Source organism: Myotis lucifugus, unplaced genomic scaffold, assembly GCF_000147115.1.
Source record: "Myotis lucifugus unplaced genomic scaffold, Myoluc2.0 scaffold_117, whole genome shotgun sequence".
NCBI classification, from domain to species: Eukaryota; Metazoa; Chordata; class Mammalia; order Chiroptera; family Vespertilionidae; genus Myotis; species Myotis lucifugus.
The window spans coordinates 752,195-771,177 of record NW_005871165.1 but is presented as its reverse complement, the minus strand read 5'-3'; the positions used below and the strand labels follow the sequence as shown (position 1 = coordinate 771,177).

General features: G+C 36.7%; 1 protein-coding gene across 1 annotated transcript in view; it reads left to right on the top strand.

Annotated features, from left to right (window-relative positions):
- Positions 1-18,983, top strand: part of DYNC2H1 (dynein cytoplasmic 2 heavy chain 1) — a 349,832-nt gene that overhangs the window by 110,499 nt on the left and 220,350 nt on the right. The window contains exons 53-60 of the mRNA XM_023757927.1: positions 1,788-1,919; positions 3,302-3,439; positions 7,215-7,328; positions 7,889-8,049; positions 9,218-9,341; positions 10,135-10,256; positions 12,668-12,754; positions 18,083-18,209. Of these exons, the coding sequence (XP_023613695.1) occupies positions 1,788-1,919; positions 3,302-3,439; positions 7,215-7,328; positions 7,889-8,049; positions 9,218-9,341; positions 10,135-10,256; positions 12,668-12,754; positions 18,083-18,209 (1,005 nt within the window). The remainder of the gene's footprint in view (positions 1-1,787; positions 1,920-3,301; positions 3,440-7,214; positions 7,329-7,888; positions 8,050-9,217; positions 9,342-10,134; positions 10,257-12,667; positions 12,755-18,082; positions 18,210-18,983) is intronic.

Sequence of the window (18,983 nt, the reverse complement as noted above, 5' to 3'; positions counted from 1 at the left end):
CATTTTTTTATTCCAGATGAATTTTTGGAAAGTTTGTTTTAGGTCTGTGAAAGATGCCGTTGGTATTTTAATGGGGAGTGCATTGAATCTATAGATTGCTTTGAGTAGTATGGACATTTTGATGATGTTGATTCTACCAATCCACGAACATGGTATGTTCTTCCATCTGTTTATGTCTTCCTCTATCTCTTTTTTTCAGTGTCCTGTAGTTTTCTGCGTATAGGTCTTTTACCTCCTTAGTTAGGTTTATTCCTAGGTATCTTAATTTTTTGGTGCAATGGTAAATGGGATTGCTTTTTTAGTCTCTCTTTCTGTAAGTTCACTATTGGTGTATAGAAATGCCATAGATTTCTTGGTGTTAATTTTGTATCCTGCTACATTGCCGAATTCATTTATTAAGTCTAATAATTTTTTGATGGAGTCTTTAGGGTTTTCTATGTACAATATCATGTCATCTGCGAATAAGGACTCTAATGCAGTGGTTCTCTACCTTCTGGCCCTTTAAATACAGTTCCTCATGTGACCCCAACCATAAAATTATTTTCGTTGCTACTTCATAACTTTAATGTTGCTACTGTTATGAATCGTAATGTAGATATCTGATATGCAGTATGGTCTTAGGTGACCCCTGTGAAAGGGTTGTTTGACCGCCAAAGGGGTCGCGACCCACAGGTTGAGAACCGCTGGTAATGTTTCAAATAAATTTCTTATCTCTGATTCATTTATCTCTTCTTGAAAATTCTCTTGTTCTTTCATTTGGGGGTTGTTTCTTTGTCACCTCATTTTGGCTGTCTGTTTGGGTTTGTGACTATTTATTAGGTAGATCCTCTACATCTCTCAATCTCTAGTGCAGCACAGTGTCAAATGCTGTTTCTGGCTAATTAGATCAGGCAAAGACTCAAAGCCTCCAGAGACCGGCTCTGCCTACAGACTGATAGGATTTTGATTTGAATTGCCCCCAGGCAATTGTCCTCAGTTTTGAGAGTGTTTTTTTTTTTCAACAGGGTGGAGCAGTTGCTTCTTCCTGGAGGCTAATTGTTATTTTCAGTCTCTTAAGTGGCCTCAGGGCAAGGTGTTTTCCAATAGGGTGGGTCAACTGTCTCCCCTCCCCGCCCCCACAAGCAGGGCAAATGTTTGTGTGGGAAAGATGTTCTCTGTTTCATGAGGTGATGACTCAGTACAGGAAACTGGTAATCTCTGCCTTCTGAGCTCTAACCCCTGAGTCCCCAATTGTGGTGTCTGCTCACATAGCTCCAGTCCACCCTGCCCTCCCTCTGCCTAAGCACAAGGTGGGTGGCTCCACAGGGAATTTTGTGCATTTTAAGAGGGTGCCTAAATTTTCAGTCGTTGCTCCCTGGCAGGCAGCAACCCCACTGCTTTTCACAGCCAGATGTTATGTGGGTACCCTTCTTAATTTTAGTGCTCTCTGCTGGGGGGCCCAGCTTGGTGATTAGATCCCAGAGTTCTCAGTGGCTTCCTCCACAGCTGAAATATCTCTCCAGAACTTCAGCTGTTGTCTATGGGTGCCCAACCAGCCCTTTCACCCTTCTGCCCCTCCTACCAGTCTCTATGCAGTCTCTATTTTTGGTTCCTGGGTATCAGGGTTCTCTTCTGCGAGTCTTCAGTTGATTATTCATGAAGTTTTTCTGTATTTTAGTTGTAATTCCAGTCTATTCTTGGGAGCATGTCCATGCAGCCTATTTTCTCTAATTCTTAATGGATCATGCATATATTAAGTAATTTTTGTTTTCTATCTCTTTCCAGTTGATCCTGATTTTTTAAAATCATTTTTATTAATCCACGAATCTTGTAAAGCATATGGTGCTACACCAAGCCGATATATGACCTTCTTACATGTATATTCTGCCATTAGTAGCAGCAAGAAAAAGGAATTATTAAAAAGGCAAAGTCATTTACAGGTATAATATTGGTAATCTTGAATTATCTATAAGAACAACAATCCTTGTTTTCTGTCATATATATTTAATACAAGTAAACATTTTACTATATTAAATGCCTTGTTTGTATTGCCCACTAAATTGTAGTAATGTTTTTATATTTTTTGATTCAATAATTATTCCTCTTCTTAACTGTATGGTATTTTTGTGGCATTATAGCTTATGTTGCTGTCATTAAAAGTCCCTATCACATGAAAGCATTTTAAAAAATTCTGAAGTACCTATTATTGATTAAAACATAGCCATGATTATGCTTTATAATAAACATTCAAATTATATTTTATATAAAACATTCTAGCCATGTCACTCAGTGCTTTCTGAATATTTTCCTCTTTTATAATTTTAGAGCTTAAGCAAAATGTGGCATTAAAATGCAAGCTTCAGAAGTTGTCAGCATTTTCTTTTTAAAGTTTTAGCTTCTCTTTGTTAGTGTAATAAACTAGAATTTATCTTAATTATAGTATCTTTATCCATTTTTCTAATGATTAATTTTTATTTATTTTAAGCCACTAACTGTACATGCTTTGAGAGGGTTAATTTCTTGATTTAGTTCTCTAGGCTCCTGTGGATAAATCACTTAAGCTTGCTGAGTTGCAGCTTCGTTGGGTCAGTGGTTGTTGTGTGTGTGTGTATTAGATAAAGGATATATTTAAAGAACCAGTACAATGCCTGTCCTCTATATTGGGGACTAATAAATATTGGTTACATTCCTTTTTTGCCATTACTATCTGTCTAAATTTTCTCACAAACACCCAAGTCATAGAAAAGAGGTAATACTTTTCATGTCTATTCCTTGGATAGTTCATGGGCAGTGGGATACCATAATTGCCAGGCCAGAGTCAAATGATCACCCAAAGAATTGGCAAGGATTTTGAAGAATAACCCACCAGAACCACATGTGAGGCAGTGTCTTATAAAAAATATAGGTATTAGACAGACAAGTCCAAATGTTCAGTATACAAAAAATGGCCCATGAATTCTTTTACCACCATCTATGAGACTGAAAATGGGAAAGATTTGCTGAATTTTTTCTTGCTTTCTATTTTCTTTCTCATCTACTACAGTAGATAAAAACCTCGTGCTTAAGCTATCAAATATGTGTTGATCTGTTTAGCTTTATTGTGATGCTTTAAGAATCTGTTTTTTAAGCCTCTTTGGAGCCTTTTACTATATCTTAATGGTTATACAATTGAATAAATCAGTATAATTTGCAATTAAAAAAAACTAAGTTTACTTGTGAATGTTTTATATGTGCACATTTGCATTATTGCTTGAGATTATAGGCTGTGTGTGTCTGAAATTTCTTTTAAAAAACATTGCCAATCAATATTTTATTAATATAGGCTGGTGTATCTAAACTAAATGAAGCTAAAGCTCTTGTGGATGAACTGAACAGAAAAGCTGGAGAACAAAGTGTGTTACTTAAAACTAAGCAAGATGAGGCGGACGCTGCCCTTCAGGAGATCACAGTATCAATGCAGGTGATGTTCAGAGAGAGAGGGATGCAAGCAATAGGGAGCCATTCATACCTGATTGTTCATCAGTGTGAGAAATACCCTTTTTACTTAAGTGACTTAAAAACACTGTTTGTCTATGCTGAGTCTGACTAATAGCATTGTGTGCTTGAGCTTTTGTAAAAGAACATGGTATTTTCACATTGTTTTAAATCTTAACTATTTTCTCCTCAATTCATCATATAATAATTTATCTATAACCCATAAATGTAAAAATATAAACATTTTACATTTGTATAGATTTGTCTATGAGCAATTTTATTTGTTTACCCTCTGCTAGTTAAGTTGATATTTTATTTTATTTTTACAAAAACTGGTCTCTCTCTCTCTTTCTCTCTCTCTCTCTCTCTCTCTCTCTCCCCCCCTCTCTCTCTCTCTCATCAATGAACATATCCTTAGGTAAGTATTTTTTTAAAAAGCTATCTTCGTTAGGCTTCATGGGTTTTCCCTGTCTTTATATTCTCAGTATTTATAAAATAAGTCTTTATTCATTCTATTTATATTTTCATGATCTTTTAATATTTTAATTGTATTCCCTTTTGTCATTGCCTTTCTTTGTTAAACCCTTTCAAATATTTCTTTTACTTTTTTTTTTCATTCCTTTACAACCATCTACACAAATATTTCTTTTTTTGTCCAGGTATTCTTTTATGTCTTCATATCCTCTCATGATGCTCTCGTACATTACCTTTTTGGTTCCTCCTTTCTTTTCAATCCTCACCTGAGGGCATATTGATTTTTACTGAGAGAGAGAGAGAGAGAGAGAGAGAGAGAGAGAGAGAGAGAGAAAGAAAGAAAGATAGAAAGAAAGAAAGAAATAGAGAGAGAAACACACTGATTGGTTGCCTTCCTTATGTACCCCGACCTGGGATTGAACCCGCAACCTAGGTATGTGCTCTGAGTGGTAATTGAGCTGCAACATTTTGGTGTACAGGATGACACTTCAACCAACTGACCCACTAGCCAGGGCACACTCAAAGCTATTTTAACTCTTGATCCTTTGAAGTGAACTGTTTTTTCTCTCCCTTGAAATCTTTTAAATCTTTGTTTTGCTTGCTCTGAACGTTATGACCTCTGCCTTGGTTTAGGTTTATTTTCATTCAATGTGTCAGATACCATGTGGGTTCTACCCACCTGAAAACGTATGGGTAATTTCCTTAAATTCGTTGATAATTCCTTTTCCTTCATTTCTCTGTTCTTGCTTTTTAGAATATTTATTATTTTGTCTTGGAGCTTCCTGGTCTAGCTCTGTAATTTTCTTGTTTTCTAACCTGTTTTCTTCTCTATAGTTTTGCTTTAATTTCTTCAGAATTTCCTCAACTTTATTTTCTAATTCTCCTACTGAATTTTTCATTTCTGCTGTTATATTATTTTTCAGGAAGTTTTTTTTAAACCTCTAAATGTTCCCTTTTGGGAGTGTTCTTTTTTTTTTGTTTCAGTGTAGCAGTATCTCTACTTAGCTCTCAGAGGATATTTTATGAAATTTCCTTTTTCTCAAGTATAGTATATTTTATTTTGTCTTCTCACTATTCACAAAAGGGGCTTCCTTTTTGTCTGGTCATCTTCATTGGAAATCCGAATATGGGAAGGGGACTTACATATTGTGAGCTCTAAAAGAGAGTTGTCTGGACTGATTCAAATGACATAATGAAAGGGATAGTTCACCTGATAGGTCAAAATAGATTCATTGGCATATGGGAAATTTTTATCATTTCCAGATAATTGATGGTTATGTACATATTCAGTGTTTCCAAGATAATTTTGAGTCCCTGACCTGGTAAGTGGTGTATCAGAAAATCAAATGTAATTTTCATATTGTAAAACTTTTTTTCTGAAGGCAGTTTAGAACCAAATTAATATAAATATTTATTTAAAGCAGCAGGCAATTTTGATTATGAAAAACATCTGTCAAATACCTCTTAACTTCAAAGAGTGATTTGAAATATGGAAAAAGTGAAGGCTAAGTAAGGATAATAGTAATTGTGTATTTATAAAAGGAAAATATTCAACACTATGGTGTCTGTGTTCTCTCAGACTAGTGAACAAGAGTAATATACATTGACTGCTGTAATACTCTTTTCTCTGGGATACTCTAAAAAGAGGTTTTTCTAAGACTGTTGCTAGTTGTATTGGCTGACAGAAGAATAAGTGTGTATGTCATATTATAAGTTAATTAATTTTGCTTAATTGTAAATAGCAGACATTTCTGTTTATTATTTTATTTTTTTAAAAAAGAGAGACACCTTAAATACCAAACTGTGCAACTTCTAAAGTTGGTGGCATGAGGCATGTACAAATTAAATATAATAGGAACTCAGAATAAGGGTAACTTCCATTTGGAAGAGAAATTTAATAAAAGAAGGAACACATCAGCTGGGCCTTTAAAGAAGATTTTGATTGTGGAGATAAAGAAAATACTTTTCCTGTTTAGGAATGGTAGCAGGTACAAAGGGAGAGGTGCTTATGGAAGGTAGAAAATTTGATTGAGCTGATGATGTGTAAGGTACCTGAAGAAAATAGTGGGATATAGGAAAAGTTGGTTGGTTCAGTGATTCTCAATTTTGATTATAGATTGGAACCACCTTGGAAGTCTTTAAAAATATCTGTGGCCTAGCTGCATCCAGAATAAGTAAATCAACATACTTGGCAATAGGACACCAGGCATTAATTTTTAAGCTCCCTGAATGATTATAATATGTTTGAGAACCACTGTTGTAAGGACTTTTGACAGGTTTCTTGATTAATTTCCTCTTTGGTTTTTCTATTATTATAAAAAAAACAAATACAGACATTCATAGTATTTAAGCATTTTTATGTATGTAGGACCCTTGATTTTGCTTTCAGGAGCAAGCAAATAATTCATGTCTTATTTATATACTAGAGGCCTGGTGCTTGGATTCATGGACTGGTGGGGTCCCGAGGCCTGGCCTGCGGGGATTGGCCGAAAGTGGCAGTCCGACATCCCCTGAGGGGTCCCGGATTGCTAGAGGGCACAGGCCAGGCTGAGCGGGCCTCTAGTATGCATATAAGATCTGTGGTTAATCTCTTCCTGCGCTCCCTCCTCCGCTCTTTTCTCTGAGATTCATCAGTGTGTTCCATGTTTCCATGCCTGTGCAGTGAGCATCTGCTCCCTGGTGATCATGCGCATCATAGCTACCGGTCGAACGGTTGGAAACTTAGCATATTAGCTATATTTATATATATATAATTTATTGTCCTTTGAATTTTTACTAATTTTGTTCATATATTTGCCATCAAATTATTGTCATGATTTCAATTAATTTTTCTCAAAAATAAAGTATAGAAACTTCTAATATACTGTAGTCTTTAAGAATTATTAGTCTCTACTATTAGAATTATAGAAGACTTCATTTTTAGTTCCTCATTTATGAAATTAGCATAATAGTACTAACCTCTCTGGGGTTTTTTTTTTGCAAGTGTTAAATTTGTATTATAATCATTTTCTAATTTATGTATTTCTGACTTGTTTGGTTTATATATAATAAGCATTTAGTGCTTTGCTGTCCAAAAAAATTAAAACATATAAAGCATAGGAACTTCCTGATAGTAAATAGAGTATATTGTATCATTGGGTTTCCAGGCTCTTTAGAAATTCTGATGTCAAATTAGAAAATCATTTAATAGAAAATGTCATTTTGAAAAAACTTATATTTTAGGTATCATGCTTTTAAATTTCGAGTGCATTAAAATTTGTGGGGATTTCATTTAAATATTTCTGTAGGATGCAAGTGAGCAAAAGACAGAACTTGAAAAACTGAAGCACAGAATAGCAGACGAAGTTGTTAAAATTGAAGAAAGAAAAAACAAAATTGATGATGAATTAAAAGAAGTACAGGTAAGACTAACATTTTTGACTATCAATTGTATATAGGAGTTTAAACATTATTTGCTGAAGTTATGTTCTAATAGCATCAAATGTGGCTGTAACTAGAATATTATTTGTAAAAGAAGCAGGAAGGGAATTCTCCTAGGAGAAGTAAGCAAATTAATTGATGGTAATAAAAAAAATAATCTGTTTCCTGTGAATCATGTTGTTTTGACTGTGGAGGGAAAAATGTGTTGTAGGTAAATTAAGACAAACTCTTAGGCTCCTTTTCTGGAGATTTGACTAAATTAACTAAATAGTCTTAGAATATAAAGAGCTTTGAAACTGGCAACTTGTCTCAAAACAAATTAGATCTTTCAGATTAGAGTGATGCTGTTATGGCAAGGACTCTTACTTTCTTGACTTGAACATTTTGTACTTTATGTTTTAAAGCATTTTGATATTGGAAGAGAAAGCATGTTTAACTAGAGTCATTTTATGAAAATGACAAATATGCAATGATTTGTAATGAGCTAACAATTTTTTTATGTATATATTTTGAAGTTGAAAATGCCCTTTATGTCTTTTAGCCTCTAGTGTATGAAGCAAAACTAGCAGTTGGAAACATTAAGCCAGAATCTCTTTCAGAAATTCGCTCACTGCGTATGCCCCCTGATGTAATCAGAGACATTCTTGAAGGAGTTTTAAGGTTGATGGGTATCTTTGATACATCTTGGGTGAGCATGAAAAGGTAAGCTTTTGAATTTGTGAAAAATGTTATTATTTCATCAATAAATTACACATTCCTTTATATTTTAAAATATTTGTTATTTTGTTTCTCACACTGAACTTCATCTAATTAACTGGTTTCACACTTTGCTCTGATATCTCAAGATACTCTATGTAACAATATATCGAGATCTACGTTTTTCTTTCTCCATAAGTGGTTGTTAAAAGTGTCAAAAGAGGAGAACAGGAAAGCCTTAAAATCTTTTAAGAATGTCTCGATAGATATGATCATTTATTTGGTACTCACATTGTGTTTACTGTCATTTACTGATGAAGAAAATATAGTCACTAGCCCAGAGAGTTTGGCACTCTTGGTGGTATAGTCAGAGAGAGTGAGAGCTCCATAAATAACACAAGAATAATGTATACTAGGAAATAATTGAGTCTTTTTGTTTTTTTAAAAAATATTTTTATTGATTTCAGAGAGAAAGAGAGAGAGTGAGAGAGAGAGAGTGAGAGAGAGAAACATCAATGAACGGAATCACCAATCGGCTGCCTCCTGTACGCCCATATTGGGGATTGAGCCCACAACCTGGGCATGTGCCCTGACTGGGAATTGAACCTTGACCTCCTGGTTCATAGGTCGACACAACCACTGAGCCACGCTGGCCAATCTACTAGGAAAGACTGAGTCTTAACTAAATAGGCTACAATGCAGCTTCAGGTTTTATACTATAGCAGTGTTGTTACGGTATTCAATTATATTTTAGGATTTAGATTGGTAGTAAAGTCCTTTTCTATCTGGAGTTGGGAGAGGAGATTTAGGTTCAGAGACCACTTTAAATATCTTAGAAAGCAGAAAAATTTCTTGCATATCCTAGAACATATGAGTACCAAGTAGTTCACATAAAGGGATGTGGGTAGAATAACAGGATTGTAATTTCTTTATTTCATTGCTACAGGTTATTCACAGAATATTAGGAAATTTGTTTGTTGTGCAGCTTTTTGTAGTTCCTCCTTGTTTATAAAAAATGTGGATAGTCCATTTAAAGCTTATATACTTCAGTCCCCTATTTTTTGTTAGCTAATAGATTACAATTATTACATACGCTATTTTGTTAAATTGATATTTTTCTAAGAACTAGCAAATTTTATTTAACCTCATTTGAAGTAATATGCTTTAATTTTAGTTTCCTCGCAAAAAGAGGTGTGAGAGAAGACATAGCAACTTTTGATGCACGAAATATTCCAAAGGAAATAAGAGACAGTGTTGAAGAACTTCTTCATAAAAATAAAGGATCTTTTGATCCAAAGGTAATTTTTTAAAGTTATGCCATAAATTCCTTTTCAATGCTTTATAATATCCTGCAAATTAAAAAGTGATGACATTATCATTTGCTTAGATTGTCTAATAACTAAAAGTTTTTAAAAATAAGCTGTACATATTATAGGTAGTAAGCATTTACCATCAGAATTAGGTAGACTAGAATCCAAGTTGGGGTGTGGTGCATATTTATTAGCATAAGTGATTTTTAAATCTCACTCTGGTCTGTCAGTGGTAAGGTCCCAGTCTACCATATCAGGTCCAGCTTGCCTGGTATGTTTTTCTTTCTTCCTGTGTACTTGTCAGATAATAATAGATGTCTGTGTTAGGATACTTGTATCTAATTTTAGTGAATAGTTTAAACTCCATGATTCTGGTATGTTTTTTAGATCCCTTATTAAAAATGTTTTGTACATCTGCTTTAACACTAAAAACCATGTTTTGAAATTGCTTTTATTTAATAAAGATGTATTCCATGTAGAGAAGAGAAAGAATTGATGCTTAAACATTATTGCAGACAGACATTGTCATTACAAATGTGACTAATAGAATACTTAATATGTTGATAAAACATCATTATATTAAAGATTGTATGAGATTCAGAAAGATTTTTAAGCAAGAAGTGAGACATACTTAATGAAATAGCAACTCACTTTGTTTTTATTTTAGCTACATACCAAAACCTTCATTTGTGAAATAAATGCTTAAGTAACATATGCTAGAATTAATTCTGTTATTATTTGAAAATAAGTTAAGAAGCTGGATAACTGATGGGTTTTTCAGAATGCCAAGCGTGCCAGCACTGCCGCGGCTCCCTTGGCTGCCTGGGTCAAAGCCAACGTGCAGTACTCCCACGTCCTGGAGAGAATCCAGCCTTTGGAAACGGAGCAGGCACGATTGGAGTCGTAAGTGACAGAAAATACCAACAGTTCTAACCTTGATTTATTTTCATCAATTTGATGATTTAGTTATATTATTAAGACTTATTTAGGATTTCTTATCTATATCTAAAAAGGAAGCTAAAAACATTAAATCATATAAAAGGAGTCAACTAATTACAAATTCAATGTTAATCAGACCAAGAAGAGGAAAACCAATTGGAAGGAGATGGAAAGAAGAACCAATAACTTTCCCTGCCATTATTATGCTGTTGGAAGGATAAGTCGGTAGTAGTTCTTTTAGAAAGAGCTAAAGTTTTGTAGAGGGATAATATTAAAGTACAAAAAAGGAGGTTTTGGAAATAGTGGGCTTTTATATTTGTTTTCACCTTCTAAGTTCTAGGAAATGTTTGGTGTGTATTTTCTAAAACATTCTCTGGGAAGGCGGGGGGAAAATTTAACCATTTATTTTTTGGGTTTAAAAATATCAATTTGCTGTTACTAGGTGAGCATTGTATTTTATCTCCTTTGTTCTTATGCAGACTAAGAGGTATGTTATATTCTTGATTGTTCAGTTTTTGACATTATTCTTATTCTAGATAAGGAGATTTTTTTAGCCCCCTAAACTTTATAATTTTCTGAATGTAATTTTGTGAAATTTTTGTGTTACATTTATACATTATTTTGACTATATATTTTCCACAGCTGAGACATGTTTTATATTTCCTTTCTTGGACACCTCTTTATCGTTCTTAACAATTACCTCAGATTATTCAATTGATTATTTTTTCTGTTTACATACCACATATTTATTCGCAGCCTTCCTGTCAGACCCTAAAACATATTCGGAATCTATATGTTCTATTTACTTTTTTCTTAGCATTACCCATCCTGGAGCCTTTTCCCTTGTGTTTCAATGTGAATTAGTTCTTCCCTAGGCCTGGTGCTTACAGCTATTATCTTGAGATTTCACTTCACCATTTTTCTGGGAATTACCTTTGTCTCTTTTCTGATTTGCATTCTTTTATTAATGCCCTTGCCTTTCTCTTTCCTAGTATAGTCCATTTTTCTAGAGCGCCTCCTTCACATTAGCTTCCCAATCAAAGGTAAATAGGATGAAAAATGTTTTGAGATCTTTCAATGTCTAACATTATCTATATTATACTATTATATGTGATCAATAATTAGGCTGGGTTTAGAACACTGGGCTAGAAAAAGTTTGATCTCACAATTTTGAAGGCCTTATTCTATTGCGGTGGTTCTCCAAGTATGGTTCCCGAAGCAGCAGCATCAGTGTCACCTGGGAACTTGTTAAAAGTACACATTTTTGAGCTTCAGTCAGACTTACTGAATTAGATACAACGTGTGGGGTGCAGAGTGAGGCCTTTCAGTTCATGGTGTTTTTTTTTTTAAGAATTTTTATTGATTTTCAGAGAGAGAGGAAGGGAGAGGGAAAAAGAGAGAAACATCGATGTGAGAGCGAAATATTGATCGGCTGCCTCCTGCACATCCCTTACTGGAGATGAGCCCACAACCTGGGCATGTGTCCTGACTGGAATGGAACCGGCAACCCTTTGGTGCATGGATGATGCCCAAACCAACTGAGCCACATCAGCCAGGACGGCAGTCTGTGTTTTGATAAATCCAGGAGATTGTGCAATGCACAAATGCCCAGCAGCATGCAACAGTGTGGCCTGGCCATTTGATAGCAACTCTCAATGTTTGTGGGTATTTTTGGGGAAAGAGGCCAGTCATTTCTGTAGAAGAATCCTCATTGCTTCTGCCCTAGGCTGTGGGTGGGATGGATGGGGGTGGATGAGGGGTATAAGCTCGACTTCCAGGATTGTGTTAAGAAGATAGTCCGCTTTCAGTGGGGGAGGCAATCTGAGGTCAAACACTTTGTAATAATGACTTTTAATCCTCTGTTGTCTACATTTCCTGAGCATTTTAGAGGTACCTGTTGTCTGCATTTTAGAATTCTTTCAGCTTCTCTTCCTGAAGCCATTTAACTTGTGTGGCATTTCTGGTATGTTCTCACCTTTCAAAATTTTATTGAATTACTCTTTTGTAATACTTTTCTCCTTCATTATCTTTCTTCTTGTACATGTATATCTTTTTTAGTCCCTTGGTTTCATTCTGTAGAGTTTTAGAAGAGATAGTAGATAATTGACTATGTTTACCATTTTTATTCCGAGATCTACACACACAAGTATTTTTAAAGATAGGCCTCTGTAAGTGGTATGGCTAAGTCAGAAGATACATTTTTAATTTTAGCTTTAATTTCATATCAAATTCTAAGTAAAGGTATTATGACTACTGGATTATTAATAGTTTTCATTGTCATTTATTTACTTCAAAATTACATTTTAAGGTGCTAGTGCTGCATTTTGTTGGTATCTAAAATAGAGTAACTTTTATAAAATTCAATTATATTTTAGAAATTTGAAGAAAACTGAAGACAGAAAAAGGAAACTAGAGGAGCTTCTTAATTCTGTTGGTCAAAAAGTATCAGAACTTAAAGAGAAGTAAGTTAAGTTTTAAAATGCATTTTGGATATTTGAAAATATACTTCAACTATTTTTTTATTTTTGAAAATCTTAGTTATAATTACTATTTTCACCTTTTTTGTTATTTATCACTCTAAAATTGGGAAAGGTATAAAATAATATAGGAGGTATTCCTTTTTTAAAAAAAGTTTTTATGATAATAACAAAAATATTTGTCTCCATTGATATAGTTATCACTATATGTATATTTACTTATGTATATTTATTCCCAAGCATTGGAAAATTGAGCAAGATAAATCAAATGTAATGAGTTAATACTGAGAGTGTTTACATTTGGCATTCCCGTTTCCTTATTGTTTTGACTTTAAAGTTTTAGACTCCTTTATTTCAGATGATGCTATTCTATAATCTTCCATGAGAGTGTATGATGACATTTTAAAAGTCCATTCTTTTAACTTTGTGCTTTTTAGTGTTGAAAAGATATTCCCTGTGCAATATTATACTCAAATTTAAGGACCATTTATGAATATTATTAATCTTAAAATCTTTCATGTACCTCTGGGCTCCTGTGAGTGTTATTTAGTGTCTGATAGAAAATATTAGTATGGCAATTATTATAAATGTGGGAACATTTTACTTAAAATAATTGTAAAGATTGGGAAATGGAACATATCAGTGTGAGATATGTTCCAATATGCCCCATTGATGCCTGACACTGTGGATAGCACTGAATCCTATTTATACTGTGTTTTTTCTTATACATACATACCTATGATAAAGTTTAATTTATGATTAGGCAAAATAAGTATTAACAATAACAAATAATAAAATAGAACACTTATAACAATATCCTATATAATAATCCTATATAATAAAAGGGTAATATGAAATTGACCTGAATGGTGGAATGACTGGGAATGACTGACCTGAATGGTAGAATGACCGGGAATGACTGGTTACTATGACACACACTGACCACCAGGGGGCAGAGGCTCAATGCAGGATTTGCCCCCTGGTGGTCAGTGTGCTTCCACAGGGGGAGCGCTGCTCAGCCAGAAGCCAGCTCATGTCTGGCCAGTGCAGCAGCGGTGGCGGGAGCCTCTCCCACCTCCATGGCAGTGCTAAGGATGTCCTACTAACGGCTTAGGCCCGTTCTGCGCAGGCAGCGGGCCTAAACCAGCAGGTGGACATCCCCCGAGGGCTCCAGGGCTGCCAGAGGGATGTCTGACTGCCAGTGTAGGCCTGATCCCCCGGGGAGCGGGCCTAAGCCATCAGTTGGACATCCCCCAAGGGGTCCCGGACTGCAAGAGGGCATAGGCTGGGCTGAGGGGATCCCCCCTTCCCCCCAGTGCACGAATTTTCGTGCACCTGGTCTCTAGTACAATAATAAAACTTGTGAGACTCTGGTCACTAGTTTCAGGGGGTCCCTTGTTGAAGTCTTCTTATACATTGCTTTCTGGTATAACTTGTTGCCATCAATCAGAACACGTTTTCTGTTCATGTCTTCTACTCACTAATTTAGTGCCTTTTCATCTTAACTAAGCACTTATCATGCACTGTTGCCATATATTTTGTAGTTTGAGGTGCAACAGCAAAACTAGCATGAATTACCTTTTCCTTTTTCACAATTTCATGGGTAGAAGGTTCATTCTTACTTTAGATCTTAACAACTCAGCACACAGCTTTTTTTCTTTTCTAAGTCGAGAACTTTCACATTTTCACTTAAACGGAGCACTTTCATTGTCATATCCGAACTGCCACCATCACTACTCTTCTGCTTTGGAGCCATTATTAAGTAAAATACATGTTTCTTGAACACAGCCCTGTGATACTGTGACAGTCGATCTGATAACTCAGATGGCTACTAAATGACTAAGGGTGAGTAGTATGTGTAACATGGATACACTGGACAAAGGACTGATTAATTTCCCGGGTATGACAGAGCTGGATGGTATGAGACATCATCACACTACTCAGGATGGCCCACAATTGAAAACCTATAAATTATTTATTTCTGGAATTTTCTATTTAATATTTCTGTATGGTGGTTGGACACAGGTAACTGAATCCATAGAAAGAAAAACCCCAGGGCCGGGGGGGAGGAGGGGAACTACAATATGTGATGAAATATATGTTATTGTTTACTTTCAGTTTTATGAAACTAACACTTTTTAAGTGATCACATTGTTTTCAAGTGGTGTGTTATGTTTACTTTTTTTCTTAAGGAAGAAATAGAAATTATTGTACCAAGAAAGAAATTCATCAGACTAAAACTATGACTGTTTTTCTCTATGTAGTCTGGAAATAATTATCTTTATATTTACATATTTAGTTATAGAAAAAAAAAACAGACCAAAAAGAAAACCTCAAATCCATAAATCCAGTGTTTTCAATATTCCTGATTATTTTATATGTTATAAATACAGGAAAGAAATCACATCATGTTCTTCCAGGTATAATTAAAGAAGTATAAGAAAAATAGTGTGTATCATATGTTCAGAATCAGTATTTAACATTCAGGTAATTGTCCAGTATTTATTGAGTAGTTAGCATAAGGTAGCAATGTTTTTGTTTGTTTTGTTTTTAATCCTTACCTGAGGACATGCTGAGAGAGAGAGAGAAAGAGAGAGAGAGAGAGAGAGAGAGAGAGAGAGAGAGAGAGAGAGAAAGAAGAAGGAGGAGGAGGAGGAGGAGGAGGAGGAGGAGGAAGAAGAAGAAGAAGAAGAAGAAGAAGAAGAAGAAGAAGAAGAAGAAGAAGAAGAAGAAGAAGAAGAAGAGGGGGAGGGGAGGGGCATGAGGAGGGGGGGGGGAGGGGGAGGGGGACGGGGAGCAGGAAAACATTGTCTTCCGCATGCTCTCAACAGGGGATCAAACCTGCAACCCCTGTATGTGCCCTGACCTGGAATCTTGGCTATCCACTACGGTAGCCATTAAAGATACATGGTTACTATTGAGAACTTTGAATGTGGATAATATGACTGAGGGATTGAACTTCAAATTTTATTTCATTCATTTAAATTTAAGTAGTCACCTGTTGCTAGTGGCTACCATATTGGACATATGAGTTCTAGAGTCTTGTTTAAGGGAAAAAGGAAAAAGTACTTAAAGTGGCAATACAGTGTACTGTAAAGTTCAAGGAACTTAATATCAGACAGACACACCCAGGTGAGACCTGTGTAATAATCTGTTTGGAAATAAGTTTCCATGTCCTGGCATTTCATCAGCAATTATGTATTTGTTGAAGGACTAAGTATTCATGTGGAATATTACTATTTTATTTAATAAAACTATAAATTGTTAGGTATTTTTTAAGGAAAAAATTTTAAGAGTTATAAATTTGGGTGAATGGGCATGTAGGAAGAGAATATATAATGGATTGGCTATTTGAGGTGAATTTTATTTATATGTTTGATAGCTAGATATTTAAGGAAATTAGAGTGAGGAGTGAGGTAGGGATAAGGAAGGGATGGAAGGTGTTCTAGGCAAATGGAACATCCTGAAGAAGGGCACAGCAGATGAAGGCTAGAGCATTTTCTGAGAATAAATACTCAGATATTTACCTATAGTTTTGTTGGACTAGAATAGAATAAAATAACACTGAAAAGATAAATTTGGTCAATCTTATAACTGGGTCTTGAATGTCATATGGAAAAGTAGTACAGTGAATTAATGCCCTATATGAATTATACACTTTATATATATATACTAGAGGCCTGGTGCACAAAAATTTGTGCACTCGGGAGGGGGGGGTCCCCCAGCCTGGCCTGTGCCCTCTCGCAGTCTGGGACCCCTTGGGAGATAACGACCTGCTGGCTTAGGCCTGCTCCCGGGTGGCAGAGGGCACGCCCAATCCCTAGGTGCAGCCCCTGGTCAGGCTCAGAGCAGGGCCGATTGGGGAGTTGGGGCGCCGCCCCGTCATGCACAGAGCAGGGCGGATCGGGAGGTTGCGATGCCACCCTCAGTCACGCTCAGGGTAGGGCCGATTGGGGGGTTGGGGCACCGCCCCCTGTCACACTCAAGGCAGGGTCGATCAGGGGGTTGGGGAGCTCCCCCCTGTCACGCACAGAGCAGGGCCGATCAGGGGGTTGAGGAGCTCCCCCCTGTCACTCACAGAGTAGGGCCCATAGGGGAGCTGGGGCACCGCCCCCTGTCACACACAGAGCAGGGCCCGATAGGGGAGTTGGGGCACCGCCCCCTGTCACACACAGAGCAGGGCGGATCAGGGGGTTGGGGCGCTGCACCCTGTTACACTCAGGGCAGGGCCAATGGGGAGGTTATGGCTCTACCCTGTCACACACAGAGCAAGGCCCGTGGAGGGGGGTTGGGGCGCCACCCTCTATCACCCACAGAGCAGGGCCGATCAGGGGGTTGGGGCGCCGCCACTGTCACACTTGGGGCAGGGCTGATGGAGAGGTTATGGCTCTACCCTGTCACACACAGAGCAGGGCCTGTGGGGGGGGGGTTGGGGCGCCACACCTTGTCACACACAGAGCAGGGCCGATCAGGGGGTTGGGGTGCCTTCCCCTGTCACACACAGAGCCACAGGGCGATCAGGGGGTTTGGGTGCTGCCCCCTGTCACGCTGATCCCGGTGCCGGGAGGCATATTACCCTTTTACTATATAGAATAGAGGCCTGGTGCATGGGTAGGGGCCGGCTGGTTTGCCCTGAAGGGTGTCCTGGATCAGGGTGGGGATCCCCACTGGGTGCCTGGCCAGGCTGGCTGAGGGGCTGAGGGCTGTTTTCCGGAAGCGGGTGACTGAAGCTCCCAACCGCTCCTTTTTTTCTTTTTTCTTTTTATTCCGGGCCAGCTTTAGCTCTGAGGCCTCGCTGCTGAAAACATCGATACAATGTTGCGGTCCGGCTGGCTTTCAGTCTGGCTGGTTTCTGGGGTTTTGTTTAGCTTCTTATTTGCAACATAGTACATAGTTGCTTAGAGTTGCAGCTGAGAGGCCGGCAGCGGCAGGTGGGGAACGTTAGAGTTTGCCATCACTGGAGCAAGCAAGCAAGCCTCCCTGCTCGCTTCAGTGCATGGCTGCCGGCCGCCATCTTGGCTGACAGTTAATTTGCATAAGGATATGCTGATTAGCCAATGGGAAGGGTGGCGGTCGTACGCTAATTACCATGTTTCTCTTTTATTAGTGTAGATAACGTATATATATGTATGTGTGTATGTATATATATATGTATATATATATGGATATGTGTCTATTTGATGAATGATATTTTGAACACAAATACTATTAGTATTATCATTAATTAAATTCTTATATAAAAGTTCACTTTACTGCCTAAGGTTAATTTAATCAAATCTCTCTTACATTTCTTTGCCTTTAATGTTTTCACAGATTTCAGAGCAGGACTTCAGAGGCTGCCAAACTTGAAGCTGAAGTAAGCAAAGCACAAGAAACAATTAAAGCTGCGGAAGTCTTAATTAATCAGCTTGATAGAGAACACAAGAGATGGACTGCACAGGTTCGTGTGAGAAAGAAACGTCAAAAATAAGGGCTCCCTTGAAAATACAGGAGATCTATAATGTGATATATTTGTTAAAAAAATAAAAAGGAGAGAAATATCCATTAACTTTCAGCTGGCTTAAGAAAAAAATGATCTAGATGTTAATGGCTGTTATGTGAATTAATCTTTAAGCACAGTATCTTTATATGAATGGATTTTAGACAAAGCAACCTATTTCTCTTTTTTATCTATATTATTGAAGGGAAGGGCAGGGATGAAAAAGAGTTGATGGAAAAGGTGTACTCTTTTTTTGGAACTTACCTTTACCAGTACAGTGATCTTAGGATTTTACACTATTAGCCATTTATTTTTTCTTGAAGTACTCTGTTAAAGGTTGTCTCTTGTTTTTGTTTGTTTTGAAGATTCCCTCTCTCACCACATTCTCACCATCTGCTCATTCAGAAATGTTTGGCCTCAGTATCCTATCACATAGCTTCTTTGCAACTATTCTGGGTTATTTCATCCAGAAGAGTATCACCTATATAATGATGCTGACCAGAGCTATATTTCTAGCCTGCTTAGTTTTAAATTCATATTTTCAACTGTACTTTAGATAGTTGCATTTAACTATCTCAGGAACTCATATGTTTAAATTTATTTTATTTTTCTATCCAAATCTCTATGATTTCCTATATCTCATAGGCATCTTTCTTCTAGGCATTAAAACTAAAAACATGTAGTTATCTTAGACTCTTCCTCTTCCTTATTTACTTGTCATAATCCATTTGCAAA